The sequence below is a fragment of the Macrobrachium rosenbergii genome, chromosome 28 (assembly GCF_040412425.1).
Source record: "Macrobrachium rosenbergii isolate ZJJX-2024 chromosome 28, ASM4041242v1, whole genome shotgun sequence".
Classification (NCBI taxonomy): Eukaryota; Metazoa; Arthropoda; class Malacostraca; order Decapoda; family Palaemonidae; genus Macrobrachium; species Macrobrachium rosenbergii.
In genome coordinates this window covers 17,678,415-17,700,000 of record NC_089768.1, presented here as the reverse complement: position 1 = coordinate 17,700,000, position 21,586 = coordinate 17,678,415, and the positions used below count along the sequence as shown (strand labels likewise).

General features: G+C 38.8%; 1 protein-coding gene across 3 annotated transcripts in view; it reads right to left on the bottom strand.

Moving 5' to 3' along the window:
* LOC136854091 (protein CASC3-like) overlaps window positions 1-21,586 on the bottom strand; it is a 78,506-nt gene that overhangs the window by 19,362 nt on the left and 37,558 nt on the right. Inside the window, exon 1 of one of the 3 annotated variants that reach the window (XM_067130249.1) lies at window positions 12,200-12,701. The exons of the other annotated variants lie outside the window; for them this stretch is intronic. Coding sequence (XP_066986350.1) covers window positions 12,200-12,292 — 93 coding nt within the window. The 5' untranslated portion in view covers window positions 12,293-12,701. Of the gene's footprint in view, window positions 1-12,199; window positions 12,702-21,586 lie in introns of those variants that run through there. 3 annotated transcript variants of the gene reach the window in all.

The window sequence follows — 21,586 nt, the reverse complement described above, 5'->3', positions numbered from 1 at the left end:
AGAGAAAGGGGGGTGGGGGAGATTGGAATGCCGAGTGGAGCAGGGAGGAGCCAAGGCACTAAAATGAAACACCAACCCCCCTCTCCCTCACCTGTAAGAGCGGTTCTCTGACCCTCGTTCCGAGACTCTGTTGGCAAAGCGGAACTGGAAGACCACAGCGTTCACTTTCTCTTTTTCTTCGTCGCTGTTAAAGGTTACTTTGAGACCTTCACTACTACAAGGCGGGGGGGATGAGGATGGGGAATAGGTTGCTAATCTTTAAATTGGCAATGTTCCAAACGCTGTAAAATTATACCCTAATGTAGGCCATTATATTTAATTCAATATTTGAAATCACACGCCATTTTTTCGTAAAAAAAACACGTAAAAGCGTAAAATATACCTTAGGGAGAACAGAAACATAACACCCACGAAAGTAGCAAAATGTCACAAACCTTTGTCACGTTGGAAAAGATTCGAAAGTTTTTTGTGCGTGCGCATGTGCGTGTTCAGACTATTGTAAAATACTGTCTAAATTTAGCTGGTTCCCCGAAAATTACAGGTAAGCATATATTTAAATACAACCGAAAGAAACCTTTTACCTACTTACTCAACTCAAGTTCCGTCCAAACATCATTTGTGAACAGACAGAGAAGCTACAAACTTCTACATGATCATTATCCTGACTGCAAACAGAAATTAACCAGAGCAGATAAAATCTTATTAAAAAAATCACAACTTGTGCTCCACATCCGTTGACAAAATAAAGACTCGAGCTCAAAAAAAGTCGACCCCAATCAGCACCATCGAAGACGAATCCAATTCATCAAGACTTTCAATCGAACCCACCCACCTCCCGCCCTCACCCCACAACCTCCGTGCCCTCCTCACTAACCCTGTCCCTAGATTGCAGACGACGGTGCCTCACCCACTCCTAATACAGCATTATTGTCCGCGTACGAAACCGAGAACTTCCGCTTGCAACCTAAAGGGCACCATGAATCCCACGAAAGACTAAGACTCCTTCACACACTTATCCATACTTGTTTCGTGGGAAACTGGGTCATCGTCCTCTCCTGGGAACGGATCACTCAGTATATGGAAAGAGGTTTCACTTCCTCCTTCAATTTAATCTGTATTAAAAAGCACCACACACACACACACACACACACACACACACACACACACACACACACAGTATATAGATATACATATAATATAAATGTGTGCGTGTTTGGATTCCATATTCACAGTTTCTACGTCGTTTTCGTTACTGCTTGAATTATCGACTAGTTTTAACGAATCACTACTGACATATCTGGCAGGGTGCAGTATATAATCTGAATGTAATTCATTAGTAAGTGTCTATGACTCAAGATGTCACTACAACCGTCACAATCCAAAGAATTTCTTGTTTTTGTTGCCTTACAAAATTGTATGTAATTAAGCCCAGTTATTCCCTATACTGTATAAGGAACATATATATAATTTTCTTGCCACACAAAAACACACACACACACACACACACACACATATATATATATATATATATATATATATATATATATATATATATATATATATATATATATATATATATATATATATATATATATATATATATATATATATATATATATATATATATATATATATATATATATATATATAAAAAATCTCCACTCATCTCCAGCCTCCCATCTCAATGTTATTAACTAAGTACATCTGAGTCTTCCAACTCCTCAGATACCCACAGGATCCCAGCTGATATAACATGCTGTTCCTCAACGTGTGGTGAGAAGGACATTTCCAAGCCATCTCCTTTTCCCTCTCATCATTATCTTTATCTTCTCTCTTTTCTCTCTCTCTCTCTCTCTCTCTCTCTCTCTCTCTCTCTCTATATATATATATATATATATATATATATATATATATATATATATATATATATATATATATGTATGTATATAAAGATCCTGTTATTTTGCTTAAGGAATCATTTCTCATATTCCCAAGACATGATGATTATTAATATTCCAAACAGACAAAATCTTTTAATAGTTTCACTGCCACACTAAGATTTAGGTCCTTACAACAATACAGACTGTACTAGAATAATTAACCTCATACAGCTCGCTTAAAACAACACAAAGCGAAACAGAACAAAAATAAAATTTTAAAGGACTTCGGAGAAAGTATTTAAGGAAGAAGAACACTAAGTAGGGAACCACACGACGCATTAGAGGTCCTTTCGTGAGGCTGATCACTTGTCCTTCAGAAAATGAAAAGAAAGATTTAAACTGAACTGAGTAAGATACCGTGGACGTATAAATTATGATTCCTGCTGCCCTTCTTTCCGCCTCTTACTTTTCATCCCTTCACTTTTGTCTTCTCATTCAGCTGTCCTGCTTCTCCAACTTAATCTCGCTCCTATTTTCTCCCCCAGAATATGATGGCTGTGCAACCGACGTCATGATTTGCCAAGGAAAAAATCTTTTCTAACAAATGGGTAAATATAGATCTTAAAATTTAAACGTGATCTGGCTCACACCACCGAAAATATATACTAGACTAAACTATAAGGGAAAATTTGAAGATAAAACATTTGGAAGATTATATAACTTTCGCTGCCCAAGCGTTTATGCTTGAAATTTTCAAATGCCTCTACGGATAAATGGTGAACTTGCTTTATCAAAACATTTTGATTTTATCTTATCCGACACAGAAGTAACCTCGCCAAGGCAAACCTCTACTTCCTGATAGTGTTTATAAACTCTCTCTCTCTCTCTCTCTTCCAATCCTGACTTTAAAAATTATTTTCTACAGAAAAAACACTAGGAAAAAAGAACAGATCATTCCACAAACAGTCTTATCAACGGATATATATTTCAAACTTCCAATCCAGCTCTGAATTTATGTACGGCAACAAAAAATCACAAGAAAAAACCACAACAAAAATCACAAGAAAGAAAGAACGCTTCATCCCACAGTCTTATGAACAGCTATTCATTGGACGCCAACTTTCTAATCTCCGTTTCTTATTATGTTGATAAGCTTTCCCTTCCTCTGTTGTTCGCGTCCACAAGGCCACTTGTACCAAAGTCTCTGCTTTTAAAGGCAATCGTAAATGCAGACCCAACTTCCGTGACAAATTGTGGATATACGCCAGTTTATCTCCTTTTCCCTTGGGGCAAAATCAAACTTACATACATGAATGTTTTCGCATGACGGCTGTCAGTGTTCCTACCAGAAAAGCGTACATGAAATATAGGATAATAATGTCCATTATTGCGAGCGACTTTCTGCAAAAAGCGGGAAATATTCAGTAACGAAGACCCAAGACCCAACAACTTCACATTCCAGAAACTCTCAACAGTTACAAGGGAGCAAGCCAACACGTAAACGAACTACGTCAAGCGACTGCCTGGTTCTTGGTCAAGTCTCATGCCACTTTGAGCGAGAAGCAAGGTAAAAGGCAAACGATCAATCATATGGACCAAATATTTCACGAAAAAGAAAAGTTCTTTGCAAGAAGATTCCGTTGCTGTAAAGATATACAGTAAAGGTGTGACAGACAAATAAAACATAACCACAGTGTAACTCCCTCCTTTTAATGAAACTGAAAAGAAGCGTCAACGCTTCAAGTTGGCATAAACTGAGAAGCATACGTGCACTTACAACCAAACATCTACACCCACTACATCAATAAAAAGCTTTGATTTTAGCGAATACATTTCTGACACGAGCGTGACGGAGAGATGTGATATACAGCACATAGAAAGACTGACATCACGAAAGATTTAGATGGTTTGAACATGTGATGAAAAGGAATGAGGAATAGCCGTAGATAAGGAAGTAGCAGGACGATGAAAGACCTGTCGAAAGGGTCTGGAAATGCTGATAAAAGAGCAGAAGACGAAGGCCCACACTAAATGGTCCGGGAGACTGAAAGACGGAGAAGACTTGAGACAGTTACTCCACATCTTGCCCCATTATATGTACAGTGACAAATCTCAAAACACTTCTCTATCAGTATCACTCGTCGCCTTCCAAACAAGTGTCATTTACCTTGTGCTCTTTCATTTCACTAAAATAGAAAAAAAAATAACACCTGGCGACCAAGCGAAGTCTTGGAGAACCTCGCCACAACATAACAGACCCGCAACAAGCAAAGGCTATGACAGGAGACATGTTTGGACGATGACGTATAATTAACACCTGAACGAATCAACGCTGAAGCGCTGCACACCCGGTGGCTCCCACAAGCTGCACTTAACACTTTAGGATTGGAAAGTCTAAGTGTTTGTATGCAAAAAAAATTACACATATATATATACATACATATATATATATATATACATATATATAATGTATGTACCAAAAACAGTAATTAGAGTAATTTTATTCATTATTTAACAGATTCCCTGATGATGTAATAATGTTATTGCGAAACGTTGGAAATAAAGAATTATGCTGAAATTTAGTACGTTTCCATGGTCCACCTTCACGCTGATTATATATGTATATGTATATAATATATATATACACACACACACGTGCGTACATGGTCTTTTTCGGTTATACGAGCGACTCTTTCTTTGGTTCCGAAGGTTCTGAGATGCACTCCCAAAAGGATTCAGCTTTCCTTGAATGGTGATCTCCCACCCAAGGACCTTGTGCCCATCCATCCAGTAACACGTCTACCATTTTTTCTAGGTCAAGACCCACTGTACCCCAACCCCCCCAACCACCATTTTTTGTGCTTGTGTATCCCTAGACCCAAGGATATACGGCTGCCTTTCCCAAAGGCCTTTGCTATTGACAATATAATAAAGCACATGACTGCATTCCTTTTAATGCTTTAGTTCAAGTACCTTAAACAGCATCTTAATTTAACGTCTATTTATATTCATGCAATTCTAAACCTTTCAAATATTTTTTCCTCAAGTCCTTTCTCTTGGTTACCTTAACTGCTTTAGTATATAAATATAAAATATCTACATTCCATTAAAACTAAAGATGGGTACCTGTTACTGTTTGTAAGTAAATATCCTGATAACTGTTACCTTAGTTACCGTAGAGGAACGGCACCAAAATCTATAAAAAGGCATTTATTGCGCTTGCCCATTAGTGAATATGCTTTTAGCACTCACTTCCAATAGTCATTACAGTTTGCTTCACCCGAGAATTCATTAATGACACTGCAACAACCAAGAAATGCAATGCAGTGGCAACACTATTATGATTATGGTTTCTAAGATATTCCGTCTTCGCCAGTTGCCCCTTACAGTGTACCATTTAATTCAAATAATACACATTTCACTCACATTATACAAACATACAATGTGGTCATTCAAAATACTGAAAAAAGGAGCTGTCAGACAGAGCCTTATCTCTATTTATGGTAATCAATAAAATTAAAACGACGCAAAATGTATGTATGTTTGCAATGTATGTATACAACGGACATAGGCACGACCAAAGAAAAAAACAAGAAAATCTGAAATTAAGTGAATCAACTGTCAAGATTTCTGACGTACACTGAATGGATAACTAGCCCGTGTAAATACATATAAAGTATAAGATTATACAACGTTCATTCTTTTTACTTATGTATATTTTATGACTACTGTAATATAAGGTACATTATTGGACGTGAATTGCAAATACGATAAGACAAAACGCATCAGGTGAGAAACGTGAATGTATGGTTTATATAAGCTAAAAAAACATATATAGGTCTGTTTCACTTTCATCACACATACTAGTTCTTGCAGTCACTCGACTCTTCAAACTGGTTTGTTGGTCACCCTGGGCCTGAAGCAATAGTAACTGGACAAGGGAGTGGATATGACCAGATAATTCTATCCAACTAAGTGTAAATGTGCAGTGGCTGGGCCCAGTCCCTAGGACGTCTTACACTTGCACATATGGTATCCTTGCAACCATATTCAAAGTACGAGTCTTCAGTGAACAGTAGGATGGTATCCTTGCGATCATATTCAAAGTACGAGTCTTCAATGAACAGTAGGATGGTATCCTTGCGACCATATTCAAAGTACGAGTCGTCAATGAACGGTAGGAAGTCAAGACAATACTAAATCATTTTCAATCCCAAGACCGAAGGAAGTTACACGAGGAAGTGGAATGAAAAGCTAAGCGTGGCTACAGCTAAGGCAGGGACCAAAGACCAGACAGCCTCTTAATAATGAAGATATACGGTACCGTAACTGGACTTTCATAATGAGGTTTAAAAATATCAAAGACAGTCGTGTCTGGGGCCATATTCTACTTTCTACCACATGGTCTCGTTGGAGACTAATTCATGTTTAATGTATCCATCATAAAACTGCTTGGACCACCGTAATGTCCATTACACGTTCTTGTGTATCCATCAGTGATGAAGAGTTCATTAACAAATATACAAGCACAAATTATTGTTCTTCTATTTATCTGTATCTGGCCTGTTCATATTCCTTCTATCCTAAAGAATTTAAAACCACTGAAATATAATAGCAGGCAAATTCCATGCTAATTCTATTGTTAAGAGCTAGCTTCTTGTTCCAATGTTCCCCTTTCCTATATATCTACGGCTGTATTTTAGTCAACAAGACAGAACATCACTTCATGTTTAACAATACAAAAAGGAAGAAATCAAATAAATCAACCGCTACCATCTAATAAGAGAAATGTTGATAAAGTGATGGAGAGATTGAGCTTCTGGCAACCACATCCCTTTGACAGATTGAGACAATTAATTAAAGGCAATGACACCCCACGATGCCTGCACCTCTCTCCACCCAATGCAGGAAACAAGAGCCAAACCAATGCTGTGATTATGCCAATCCAGATGGTCTCAATACATCTGCTTTCTTGCCAGTTCATGAAAAATCAGTCGATTAAACTTAATCCATCATCAAAGGACGTAAACGAAATCTACTCTCAATGTCAAGCTTATAAATACGGTTCAATAACATCTAAATAAGAACGCCTAATTTGCCAAAGTTCTGACGTAGTTCTTATCCAATTAAAATATGTTATAATAAAGTGTACGCAAGAATGTCATAATAAAAAATACACAAGAATGTCTAATTAGCAAAAAACATCGACATAAATCTTTTCCAATCAAAAGGGAAATCAAAACCAAGCGAAATAAGTTACAGGCTGCAACAGAGTAAATTCACAGTTTTAGACAGAATTTGATCCATAATGAAAACTTTCTATAAAGTTCAAGTAGTTTCACGCGCTGCGAGAAGCAAGGCAACCCGCAGCACAATTCGTATTGTAATCTAAAAACAAATACTTTAAGAGTACAAAAGTTAGCGGTAAAAGATTTATGGCAGTCTGTCTCAAAAGCCAAATGGTGGAACCTCTGAGGTATCTGGAGCATCGAAAGAGAAAGTAATAGCAAATCGGTACAATAAAAAAAAAAGTATCGGGGAGGAGAGAGAGAGAGAGAGAGAGAGAGAGAGAGAGAGAGAGAGAGAGAGAGAGAGAGAGAGAGAGAGAGAGAGAGAGGTTGGGGGGGTGAGGGGTTTTCCACAAGTACTAACAGTCAACAAGACCGTAATATGAGCCAAGGTTAAACAAACCTCCAGGAAACAAGCGATTCCTAACACCGACCAAACAAATGAACTGACCAACAACCAACAGGGTACCTCTGATATATCAAACCGTCTGGGCTACAAGCCCCTCGTGTGATACAGACTACAAGTTCCTCATACAATCCAAAGCGAAGTGTTCATTTATAAAAATCTACGTACTGTGTATTTATCAGGCCCATTACAGATTTCAAGATACAAAATATAAAATGAATTTTGAACCTATATGACTCATATTAAGAGTGGTTTGGTCATTTTCTCAACTGTAGGGGCAAAATGTATAATTGAAGATATGCCAAATGAATGTCACATTTCTACAAAATTAGGGAACCTATGCTCACATAGCATCAACAACGATGTTTATTTTTCCAGTACTTCACAACGGTGCATTGTCAAACTTTTAAACCGAAATCCAAACGGGATCTAGTTACTTGTCTTTTAAACCTATTTCAACCCACTAAAATTTAAGTTAAAATTTTTTCATCACTTTCTAAATAACCCTTTGAGTTGCTACTAAAAAAAATCAGTACATCATACAGCATAATAATAATAATAATAACAATAATAATAATAATAATAATAATAATAATAATAATAATAATCATCATCATCACCATCATCCTCATTATCATCATCATCATCATTTTTCAAAATCGCTATTGCATATTGTATAAATAATGAATGAAAGACAATCTTAACAAAACATGAACACCACTACTAATATACAACCGTATAAAACATCGACAAGGAAGGAACACATAATAAGCCTGCCTACATACAAACAGAGAGAGAGAGAGAGAGAGAGAGAGAGAGAGAGAGAGAGAGAGAGAGAGACCCATGTACTATGGGACCTCAAGTGAAAAGTAGGTCATGGGTCACCTGGATTCTTTAGGACTCGATCTCATGGTTATCAAGGATGGATTCTGCCCGAGACGAGATTTCCTTGGCAGGTGCCTCCTATATACACTGAGCTAAAGTCCAGTTTTATGGGTGGAAGATTTTACTGTTGTCTTGGATGCACTTTACAACAATGACCTGATAAAGGCAAAGATTGGCAAAACAATCAAATCTAAATATTTTATATTTATCGTCACACACCCAAGTATTCTTAAAGAGAGAGAGAGAGAGAGAGAGAGAGAGAGAGAGAGAGAGAGAGAGAGAGAGAGAGAGAGAGAGAGAGTGTCTCGTACTAATATTGATTTGACTCCAGTTGGGTATTATTTCGTCGAGCTATCCCTTAATAACACCCCTTCCCTTATTCTAAGATATGTTGACAGACTTTTAAACGGAATAGCCACTGATCACTCAGGTCTCTCTCTCTCTCTCTCTCTCTCTCTCTCTCTCTCTCTCTCTCTCTCTCTCTCTCTCTCTCTCTCTCTCTCTCTCTCTCCTTATATTTAACATTCACAACTTTCAAAAGGCAAGTAATTCTTCGATTAATGAACTAAAAAACCCCGACCCACTTTTGAAAATCATTGTGAGAATAAGAGCAAGATTTGCTTGAGAGAGAGAGAGAGAGAGAGAGAGAGAGAGAGAGAGAGAGAGAGAGAGAGAGAGAGAGAGAGAGAGAGAGAGAGAGAGAGAGAGTTAGCTTTCAATGTCTGTTATTATAAGTGTGTGTTACACCATCTGACCTTGAGCTCTCTAATTCTCTAAATGCCTCAAACGAATCGTTAGTCTTCAAGGCCTGTAGTGAAAACGAATGAAAATAAGAGAAAAATGCTTCCAAAAGAGCACGAATTATATATATATATATATATATATATATATATATATATATATATATATATATATATATATATATATATATATATATATATATATATATATATATATATATATATATATATATATATATATATATATAAAGATAAAGACAAGATCCACGAAGGGAGTGCTGCGTTGTTTCTCTTTCCTTCGTGGATTTTATCTTTACTTACATATTCACCACGTTCCATATTTTCGTGATTCAGTTATACATACATACATAAAGATCATGGCAACATAAAACAAAAAAATATACAATTCTTTCAACTACTAAATCTAAAAAGGGGGGAAACGACTGATGAAAACGGTTAATATGTAAACCAAGGTTCTAATGAGACGTATTTTACATATCACATAACATATCAGGGAAGTCAGTGTTCTCATCAAATCGATCGGCTTTGATATCTCGAAACAGACTGGCTGAAATTGATCGTTCTCGGAACCAGATCGAGGTAGTTTCGCATGCTACAATCAATTTTGCAAAACGGCCAGCGTCCCCGGTCGTAGCTGTAGACAAACCGTGCACGTGAATGGTCGCGCCAATTTACAGAGCCGTCGTGGTCTGTAAAAACACGCATACACATATACATACACATACACACACAATATATATATATATATATATATATATATATATATATATATATATATATATATATATATATATATATATATATATATATATATATATATATATATATATATATATATACATTACTGTGTATATATAGTGTGTGTGTGTATGTGTGTGTTTTAACACACAAAAACCTTGAAATTAACAAGTCATCCGGGACAAGTAAGCCAGGCAGACCTGATTAATGACTGGGTCCCCGCATTATCGATAAAATGGTTCCTTCGAGATGTCGGTCAGGGCGAACTTGATCCACTAAGAATCTCAAAGATCCTGACTTCAGACAATGGAAACAAAAAAATTCCGGCTTGATATTCTATATTTGTTGAAACATTTCTTGAATGCTGCAAAAATTTACAGGCAGTCTGCTTTGTAATTATAAGTGTGGTGATTTCTTGTATGTATTTATATGAAATCATCATGAGAGAGAGAGAGAGAGAGAGAGAGAGAGAGAGAGAGAGAGAGAGAGAGAGAGAGAGAGAGAGAGAGAGAAGGGTGGTGAGCTCTTGCATGGCCGCGCGCACGCAAGCCAGCCAAAGCAAAGTCACGATGAGTCACCTTATTTTGTATAGTTATTATTACGAGACCAGATGTCGAACCCCCATAGTTAAATGCGCAAATAATTGTCAGACCACTCGTGATTGAAGTGACTCGTGCCTGTCGCATGTCGTGCAAGTCGTGTGGAGCCTTTCGTGCGACCGTGCAAAGAGGCCTGATGGATTCTTCGATAAGACGCACGAAAAGATAATTTCTATAACCTGGAATCGATCGCTAAAAAAGGGGGGGAATGAGCGGACTTTCTGAGAGCGTTCCTAAATTGCGAATGAGCCAGAGAAGATTCTTTTGCCACAACGATGCTGATGCAAACTGTCGTCGACGTCTTTTACGTAAAGGTCAACAACGATGGATGCAGATACCTAAAGGTCATGGCCTCCTTTTCACAGAAAAGCTTCGTAACGGAATGCCATTATTCGTGAACACCGTGCAAGCGTAACTGGACAAAACCTATACGAATCCAAGATCTTCAGATTTGCATTACTTCTCCAAAGGCAACAAGCACTTTCAAAACGAAGAAACAATGCGTAACTATCACGCTTACATTACAGCGCACATTATTCAATCAGCATAAATGAGCCCCCACTTAATGAATCTAAAACTTTACTGCCGCTGGGACCTGACAGCCTTGTCATTTGACCAATCCCTTGAAAATGGACAGAAATACAACTTTCACTTGAAAGTTCATTTTTGTAGCTAACGTTATAATAAATTCACATAAAAAACGCACTTTACATTAACAAATACACTGAACAAAGACTGAGCAAATAATAAAACAAAAGATACTATATCAACAAGCTACATCTCCTAACTACTACTAACCATACAAAAAAGAAAACAACACATCTGCAGCATATGTAGTCTTATTAGTCAAATTTGTCCACAAACTCTAAACCGCGACTAAACCTACACCAAATGGACATCCGCAGCAACTTTCGGATTTTTTTTCCTCTTTTTTACATAAAGATGACTGGACATTTATGTACTCGAGTCTTCACAAATCCTTGCGCTAGATTTCGGAGCCCTTTCAAAATCTTGGGTGTTACTGGGGCTTCTTAAACACAGAAAGAGCTCTCTCTCTCTCTCTCTCTCTCTCTCTCTCTCTCTCTCTCTCTCTCTCTCTCCACTTTGTTTGGTTTTGTGTACAGCCCTCCACGGGGATGATTCCCTCTCTGGCGGGCCCTTCTATGTTTTCAAAATATGGTGCTTCTTATATTTTATAATGGTCTTTTAGCGTTTTCTTGTCAGTATCGTAGCTCCTGCAGAATAGCTGAGTTTTTAGCTCTTTTATTAAATTTGCTCTCTCTCTCTTACACACACACACACACAGACGTACACATACACATACTCCCCATTAAAACAAATTCACTCTCCTTTTCACTGTACAGCTGAAATGTATTTCAATAACAATCGTTTCATTTCTTTAATATCTCTTTCTCACACATGCAATATGACACTGTTGTTGTTGTCACGCATATAAAAATACCCACAATTCTCCCTCTTTGTATTCGGCCATACAAAACAGCCTCTTTCGATATCTATCACTCTGACATACGTAACTCGCGACCTTTGATCGCTCTTCGCTAAGCGAGGGCGAATTAAATGCCTATTAACCGATCCCATTGAGAAGAATCTAAAGAGGCACTGCAAGAGTGCCACTCACTACCTGTGCATGGAGAGCAATATTCTGCTGTTGCACTGCTTCCACCGGCACAGCACTCACGGGTGCTTGCACATCCGGCACTGCAGCCACAACCATCTTTACGGCAAATGTTCACTGTTTAATCACTAATGAGAAATAGTCATTCAAGGGAAGTGGCAATATTACAGAAAGCACGTCGGATACGCGGGCCACGGCTTTGATCCAGCCGGTCTTCTCTCCGTCACTTTCACACACACACTGGAGTCTCGCGGCAAGGTTGCGAGTTCTCCCGAAGACCTTGCCTCACCAAGGGCGTGTGTTTTTTCGCACTAAGGCTCGATTTCATCTACTCTCAGAGCCGAAAAGGATGGCAATCCATCACTGATTAATTCGAGTCAATAGGAACAAAGAATCAACGACTGCCCAGAGAGTAAAGGCCGCCAACCAACACAAAACACCGCCGGACTTGATGTCGCTTTTAATATTGCGGCAACTGGCAGCTCGCTGTGGCATCCCAGCTGATCTACTTTCACCGAGCAAGATTTCCTCAGGCCAATCTCCTCCCTCGCTTCCCAACAGAGCACCCTTCCCCTCCTTCCATCACACCTACCGTCCCCTTTGCATGCTTGTTCCTCGCTTGTGATATATGAAAAGCAGAACACGAAAAAAAAGAGAAGACCTACTAATGACACCGCCAACCCACTGCTGTCTTACAAGGCAATAGGTGTCTCTCGAGATTAAAGAAGGTTCATTGTCGCTTGGGCCGCGTAAAATTATCAGCAGATATAATTCACGTGATCTCACTTCCTTTCCTTAATTTTATTAATAACCACAGGAATAAATACGGTGGCAAACGAAGCTATAAGAGAACGCAACATTTCAACAACTAAAAGATTGGCTTTTACTTTTTTTTCTTTAGCCCGAACCACAGTAACCACACCCAACTGTGTAACTAAACGAGGAAGCCTTGGCCCTGTGTAGTGTTTTAACTTCGCATAAACTGTTTTATACAGAAAAACATCAACGACAGAGGAAAGCTTACTCTACTTGGGCAAAGCAACTCCTGGTGGATATTACATGACCCTGGAGGCCTCAGCAAATACAAGCGCTTAGATAACAGAGAGAGAGAGAGAGAGAGAGAGAGAGAGAGAGAGAGAGAGAGAGAGAGAGAGAGAGAGACTTTCCAACTTAGAAATGCGATAATTTGTAACCAATTAGGCATTGTGCCAGTTACAATACGGACAATTTACTCACATGATACTAAGGCAAAAGGGAATCACTGTACTAAGTACCCTTTCTCTCAAGGTAAACTGTCATCGTGGTTCTAAAGTTCTTTATTTTCAACTTTCTCCGGTAAGGTATACAGTGCATAAAAAAAGGTTCGACCATATCTCATAAAAAGCGAGGAAAAAATACTATAATGCAAACGCACACAATGCATCAACACAGCAACAAAGCAGTTTTCGGAAAATTTCTTGTGTAAAATAAAGTAAATAAAGTGTATGTGGGGAAAGGGAGAATATGCTAATCCAAAAAACTATAAAGTACTCTATCCTTTGCTTTACTTGATCTAGCTGAAAAACAAAAGCTAGCAGGAAGTACAGTGGTAAAAACAATGTACGGTCCTGCATTTAACGAGAGAGAGAGAGAGAGAGAGAGAGAGAGAGAGAGAGAGAGAGAGAGAGAGAGAGAGAGAGAGAGAGAGAGAGGAGAATACTACTGATATACCACTCGAAACCCTTAAAATCTCAAAACACTGATACTAGATACTACCCATGGAACCTTAGTTAATGTTTGGTCAAACAAATGGAATGCCTTAACAAAACCTTTCTATTTCACTAGCTCTTTTAGCAGCCCATCTTGAACAATATCAAAATGTACAGTTGTGATTTCAGAGAGGAGTGGACCACTCATCGAAGAGCGGACGGGTTTATACCACCTCTTCCTCAGCAACCTCCTGTCAGTGTGTTCCTCTGTCGAATTACAAGTAACTCAATGATGTTCATGCATTCTACATAAACAAATAATGCCTTCCTTAACTTGGTTTTATTTCTCAATACAGCAAATCACAGCTTTACTGAAGCTGAATATTTATTCGAGAAAGAAGGCAACTAACGTAAAAAGGAACACACTGTTTTAGAAAGAAGCTATCAGGAATGATGAACTATTTATCCAACTATATGTCCAGGTTGTAATACTATATGAAGTCTACGTGATTCAGGGCCACTTACTGGTCAACTTTGAACTTGACAGGTTTGGTAATGTCCATCTACAAGAGAATAGTTGATAAGATAAAATGACGACCTGAATAGCCTACCTAACTTGTTGGGCCATAGTGTATATTATGACAGTAATGAGACACGTTGAAATAAATGCAATACACTGTGGTGGTTAACAGGATTCAAAACTGACTTTCCTCTGAAAGGCCATTTTCATCACATATCCTGCCTTTAGTGCCTCTTCGACATGCTCCTACGCAGCTATAAAGGTTAGAAGATATTCTGCTCACCAGCTTAGTCACTACAAATCAGCATCACCTGAATGCCTACTCCCATGGTACTTCAAGCAGAAGTACAAGCATTACCCATGACATTCTTATAGGGAGGTCAGCCAAGGACCAAGATCACCACGGTACAACTTGCTCCAAAAGTTCTAGACATGCCTCATCCAGCTGGGTCTGCTCATCAGGCACATCTGGTGGTCATGATCTCGGCCAAATCTTCAGTCACTCACATTCATATCACTCTTCAACAGTTGCAGTTCCTCCATTTCCAGAGTCTCCAGGTAGATTACCTACCAGTAGAATAATGCAAAAAAAAAAAAAAGAAAGATGCACACTTTGGCAACTATACATACTAGTGGTGTTAGGTTCACTTTGTCTCCTTACTCAAGTGACATTACCCTCTCTCCTCTTAAGAGTACACATCCAGAGCCATTAATTACAAGAGGTGGTGGTCTGGTGGTCCACACTAACCAATTATGACTTGGATTCCTGGGTTTTTCAATCTCGAAGGTTCTGATAGCTTCCTAAAGATCTCTATCTGAAGAAATGTCCTTACCTACACACTACAGTACTGAAGCTAGAATAGAATGGTATGCTTTGTTTGCAGCCATCAAAGATTCCTGGAATATCTGAGAACATGAAAACTTTATTGATAACTATAGTGGTATGGGTGCTAAATATTCCTCGGGAATGGCACCAGGATCTACAGGTAGCCCACTGCTGCTAGTACAATTATTTGGTAGAGGTCCTTCCTAGATGATTCTAAAAAGCATCTAGCTCTGAGGAGGCAGCCGAGTCTCCAAGTGACTACAGTAATTGTAACATAGGGAGTTTTGATGGAACTGCCAAATGCAGGGTTGTTTTAGTAGATCTGCTCTGGGGGGTAGACAAGGAACATTTATCATTAGAGGAGGGAGGTCTGGAAACCATTCTCATCTTGGCCACCTAGGCACAATGAAAATCATTTGCAAACTCACATCTCTAAGTTTGTTGAGAATTTTCTGATTTAAGCATACAGGGAAAGGCATAAGAGTCCAGTCTAACCAGAGAATCTGCCACTCACACCTGTGGATTCTTTTACAGGGAACAGTAAAGTGGGAGTTTGTGGTCCAGGCTTGTGGCAAAAAGATCTATAGTTGTAGTCTGCCGAGTTCCCAAAGCATTTCACAAATGTCCAGGTGAAGAGAAAGTTGTGTCGATATAACTTGGTCATCCCGAGTCAAAAGGTCAGCCTAGCCCCTACTATGAGAATCTGGAATGGTTCTTCTGCATCACATCTTTATATAAAACTGTAAGGGGTCTGACAAGCCCCTACTACAAATTTCTTGACAGAGGACATATGCCGTAAAAGAGTGAGCCACCTCTCAGCTGGTAAATGCTTTAATGACAGAAACTTCTTGAAAACTGAGAGAAAGTTGTCAACTTTTGTCACCATTGGAGAAGCCTGAAAACTGGATTGTGAAGATAATATGATGGGAAGGGAATCAGAGACAGGGACAAGGGCAAAAGAGACTGGAAGGAAATTGGATACCTGTCCCTCAATACCCTCACCACCCAGGGCCCTGCTTCAGGCTGATTTCAAACATACCAAAAGTGGCATCACTTGGGAGATTTTTGACAAAATCTCAGAGTTCAAAAGATCAATAAATGAAACATCGAAAATGATAGCATCTTTTTGCTGTTCAGACACAATTGGACAATAAAAGTACAAAGCTGCTCAAGCTTCTTGACTACCACATAGCAAATGCATAGAAGGTTTGGTAGCTTCCTGAGCTAAGGAAAAATAATGTAAATCTTTCATCTGGGACAAAATCTATTCCAAGAGAGTTCCAGTGTCATAAGAAGCCACCCTTTGTCTCCTCAAAAAGTAAGGCAGGATCAGAGAAGGTCCCTTAGAGGCCACTTTTGGGTCAAAAGCCTAGCAACAGATTCGAGACAGGTGATAAACCGACTTCGTAAGTATTAGGGGAACAAAAGCCAGCACCAGGTTTCTCTGTCCATTCCAAACTACAAGATCTAGAACACTGTTCCCTCAGGTCCAGAAATACGGTGGTTATTTCTCTGAACAATACTTTAAAAGCCTCTTGAATGCAGTAGGGGTTTAACGGTCTTCTTCAGTGTCAGAAACCGGGTAAAAAAATTTTGTAGGAAAGAGACCAGTCATGGCTAAGCAAAGCAGGACCCAGAAGATTCAAAGCTTGGGCAGCAGCAGAAGGGGTTTTGGGTTACAAGTCTCGAGCAATTACACAGTCCAATAAATTATTATAAATCTCTTCTCTAAAGGGCATTTTCACAGTCAAACGGTTTGTCCAACCCAGTTTGCCAAACACATGTTTGAAGTGGAATTTGACTGTGTGAATGGGGTATTTGGTTGGCAAACACTATTGACAAATGGTTTGAATGAAGTCCAGCTTGGCCTAACTTTTGTGGGCAGGGATAAATTATCCAAAAACACTTTGCTCGTGTGAACAATCGGCAAACATCAAACCTCTGTAGCTATTCAGATCTTGACTTGGTAACACCATCTATATTTCCCACCTCAAGTATGAATATTGAGGAAAGTAAAGTGGACTGAGAGGGAAGTTTTATTGGAATATACCCTCAATTACAAAGAACATACAGCTTTATGTTAAGCTGTATCTAAAGAATATGCCAATGATATATCTAAAACAAGGGATTATCTGCTCTTCGTGAGATACTAATGGAATTTGAACCTACCTGCTCATGGAACAACATTATGAAGAAAATAAACTGCCTCCAGAATGCTTTCAGTAAAGAATATAGAGAACTTGAAAACTCAAAGAAGTCTGGGAGTTCAGCTGATGACATCTATACTCTGCCTATGTGGTATTTTCATAAGATGTTTGTTTTAGATCAAGACTTACCATGACAGAGCCCTTCCAATCTGGACAGAATAACTGTTGCTAAAAAATGCAGAGGTGCTCTACCTTTCACGGAGAGAAATGGCCTTTCTCATGTTTGTGTCCTGGTACTAAATAAAAGTGACACACCTCAGCAGATCTAAATATGCTGCCTGTCCATTCTCATATAATTACGCCAGTCCTCTGGATCTAATCTCATATAAACATGCATGTCTGCATGAGGAATTTGGTCTCTTTTTAACGACCGATCTTTGCCCAATTAGATCTTTTTTTTTTTCCTTAGTGCCACCACTCACCCAACAGTGATAAGTGTCTTGATCCATAGACATCTTTGCTTCTCCACTGAACGACTTGCACTGAGGTTGGATGTAATTTGGTTTGACTGTGTGACACCTCTTCAAACCTATTGACAAACAACTGGGACAAATGGGTTAGATAAACCATTTGACCATATAAATGCACCTTACATCTGAGTTCTTTATTAGGTTCACGTTCAGTTTCTGGAACAGGAGGCGGGTGACAGGTTCAAGTCTGATAGGCAATTCCTGAGGTAGGAGGTAATTCTAGCACAAGAATGAAAAAGAGATAAGTCTGGATGAGAACCATGATCAAGAGCAGACTGATTAATCTCAGAGGTAATAACACCACTTCACCCAAGTCTTTATTAATTACTGAAAATGGGTGTAAACACTTGGAATTCTGATTATGTTCCTTATGTCAGGAATGACATTTTAAAGTTGGAGGTTGGAGAGAATTCTCATTATAAGATGAGCTTACAGAAGCTTGCCAATTGTGATGCAGAACAATAACATTTGTACAAGCAAGAGGGTGCTTGGGAAGATGAGAGTGATGGGAAAAAGAACAAATACTGTACATTCACGAGAAAGGGAGCATGAATGAAAAATGAACAAGAACATCTTAGCTTGTGGGAACGCCAAAGAGAACAACAACTTGAGCAAGAATGCTCAAGGGTTACAAGATGCAATGACAAGCCACAGAAGTAAGCTGCCGCAAAAATGAATTATGGAACGTCAAATGCTGCTGCCCCAAGAAGTGGCAACCAGGGAAAGACTCCCGACAGATGAATGTAGGAGCTGAACAGAATCAAAATACTGTACCTGAAATGTTGGAAATTGCACCCTAAGCATTCTAGCGAACTAGATGAAAATGGTGATTAGCCTATCACAAAAAAGGCTTACATAAACTATTCTTAACCCTACCAAATCTATCCTTCAGCAAACAATGGGCAGACCAGTCACAAACCTTCACAATGGAATGACATGAGAAAGGAGTCAGTGGGCACAATATCATAAGGTATACCTTGGTTCCCTATACCTCTAAATGAAGGATTGTCACAGGATATGTCAGAGTAAATGCTAAAGAAGAGCGGAGGCATTGACACCAACTCTCCCTGGAGGGGAAAAAATGCAAAAACTGACACACACTGGGGAAGGGTTTACTGGTAACTGCTAAAGCTAATACTTTCAATCAAAATTTCAAATTCATGAAACTAATGATTCTAAGATTGAAATCCTATTAATAGAATCCCAAACTTTACAAGGAGCTTTAGGAGGAGGAGGTTACAGTTGAGGAATGGGAGGAGGGGGAAGAGAAGCAGGAGTGTAAGGCCCACTGGGGAGAAAAGATGACCCCAAAATCATTTTAATATTAACCTTATGTTGAACAGAAACTAAGTCTAAATTATACCCTCTTCATACTCCTCTTAATCTTTTCCTTTTTCCCTTCTTTCATGGTTTAAAATAAATCCACTTTACCTCCCAGGATTAGTCCATGCACTGTTTACAACAGTCCTCACAATCACATTTGTTACCCCTACAAGGAATGCAAACATCATGGGCATCAACTGCACTACCATGAAGTTCGTTATTGCAGTCTCTAACCTTCCTTAATTTTGTATGTCCTAATCTAGATGGAGAAACAAAAAGCATTCTAAATAAAGGAAATCAGAATCATGGTGCAATATCATAAACAACTGCGAACAATTGCAGCCAAAAGTTGAGAAACCACAACTGATCTTCACAGGACAATTAACAGGAACTGAGCGAGGAACAACTGATGCTCAAACCCTGGATAGACAAACCTGACTGGTCAGCCAAGAGGAATTCGTGATAGAGAGTTAAGTTAATTTTAAGGGGGAAAAGTGTTATTTCAAATATGAAATAACCTATGGTATTTGATAGTTTACCTATGTGATTTTTAAAACTTTCACATGTAAACTGTCATATTTGGATGTGTTTCAGTTTTGGATTTGTCTAAGACTCAAGTAGTCAGTAATTTCAAATAAATAAATGTATATTTTATCATTCTGATGTACATTAGTTTGAATACATCTAACTTTCATTTCTGAGGACAATGGTTGGTTACAAACTCTTAAGTCTTAGTCAGGTAAGTGAGGGTTTCATTCCACTGCCCAGGCAATCACTCTGCACCCTAGGTTAGGTTATGTTATGTTGGGCAATATCCCTGTAATTTGCTCCTTAATTTATTTTAGGCCAGGTTAAGTGTACAGTGGGAGGGTGAGTGTGGAGGGGGGAGGAATTAACTGCAGCTAGGTAAGGACCAGCACCCTAGGGTAGGTTAAGTTAGGTTGCACGCTTGTAACTGTCCTTGAGGGTAGTATGTAGAACAGCAGCCAATGCTAGACCTGATGATACAATCCTCCAATCACCATACATTACAGATAATGGTCTTAGTCAATTATTCAGTCATGGATTTTGCTTTTTTTTCTTTGTATGTGCTCATGAGCTAGAATTTTCCAAGCTCTGTAATTGATGTGAACAGTAGCCACAGACCAATCTGTCCTTGGTTCTTTTTATGCATGTTAGATGGCTTGTCAATCACCAGGCCTGCAGGCTGCAATTTTCACATCAAACCAGCCCTATGCACAGGTTAACCAGGCCATAATCTTTGCCAACAAAAATCAATTCCGATATGCTACACCCACAAGATGTAGGCCTACAATCATCCATTCAGAATTCTGTGAGTGGTTTGTAATAGAAAACAGCACAATGAAGTAGATATTTATTTCTTGTGAACAACCTAGCCCCATCAATAGCCCAAAGTTTGACTGTATATCAAATTTCTCCCTGACTTATAATGAACTGTGCAAGTTTTTTTTATCAAAATGACATTTTTATAATAAAAATAAAGTTTTATATATACTTACCCAGTAATTACTTAGCTATGAGTTTCTAACTCGACTGCAGCTTCAATTTTGAAATTCGCGATAGCGATAGTCTTTAGTTCATGTAGGTGACTAACCCCGCCCACTTTCGGTATGAAAGGGAGAAACAACTAAGCCAAGAGTTTCACTTTTGTGTATGCTCTAAGGTCCATGTGAGGGGAGGAGGGCGGGCTCCATTCGTAATTACTGGATAAGTATATATATAAATTTTTTATTATAAAAACATAAATTTTATATAAGTAACTTACCCAGTAATTACTTAGCTGAATCCACACTTAAGGAGGTGGGATTCATGGACATCTTGTACTCTAACGTTAAAAATGATAATGAAATGAGAACAGGATAAATAGGCTTAGCATTGAAAAAATGCTTGTTGTTTCTTACCTGGTGAGCGGTAAGCATTCAGTGCACTTACATCGAGTACCAGTCTCCATCCTCCTGTGGCTTTTGGTACTACAAAAAGCCGGTTGTAAAAACCCTTGGACTCGATATTCTCCACCACTTCTAACGACTTCTTCTTGAGGAGAGACAAAACTTCTTCCGAGAGGGCTAAATACTTTGTTGATCCTACAGAGTAAGCTGTCAATTTGACAGGAGAGCTAGGTAAGGGAGGTTTCTCTTTGAAGGGGATAGAATACCCTTCCCTTAAAACTTCTATCACCCATTGATCTGCTCCTCTCATTCTCCAACTTCCCCAAAAAAGTTGGAGTCTGGCTTCCACAGGCACATGAAGGACTGAAGACTCACTTGCGGATTGTAGGTATGGTGGAGGATGTCTTGACCACATGTGGGGCGAAACGTACAGAGGCCCACGGTCTTGA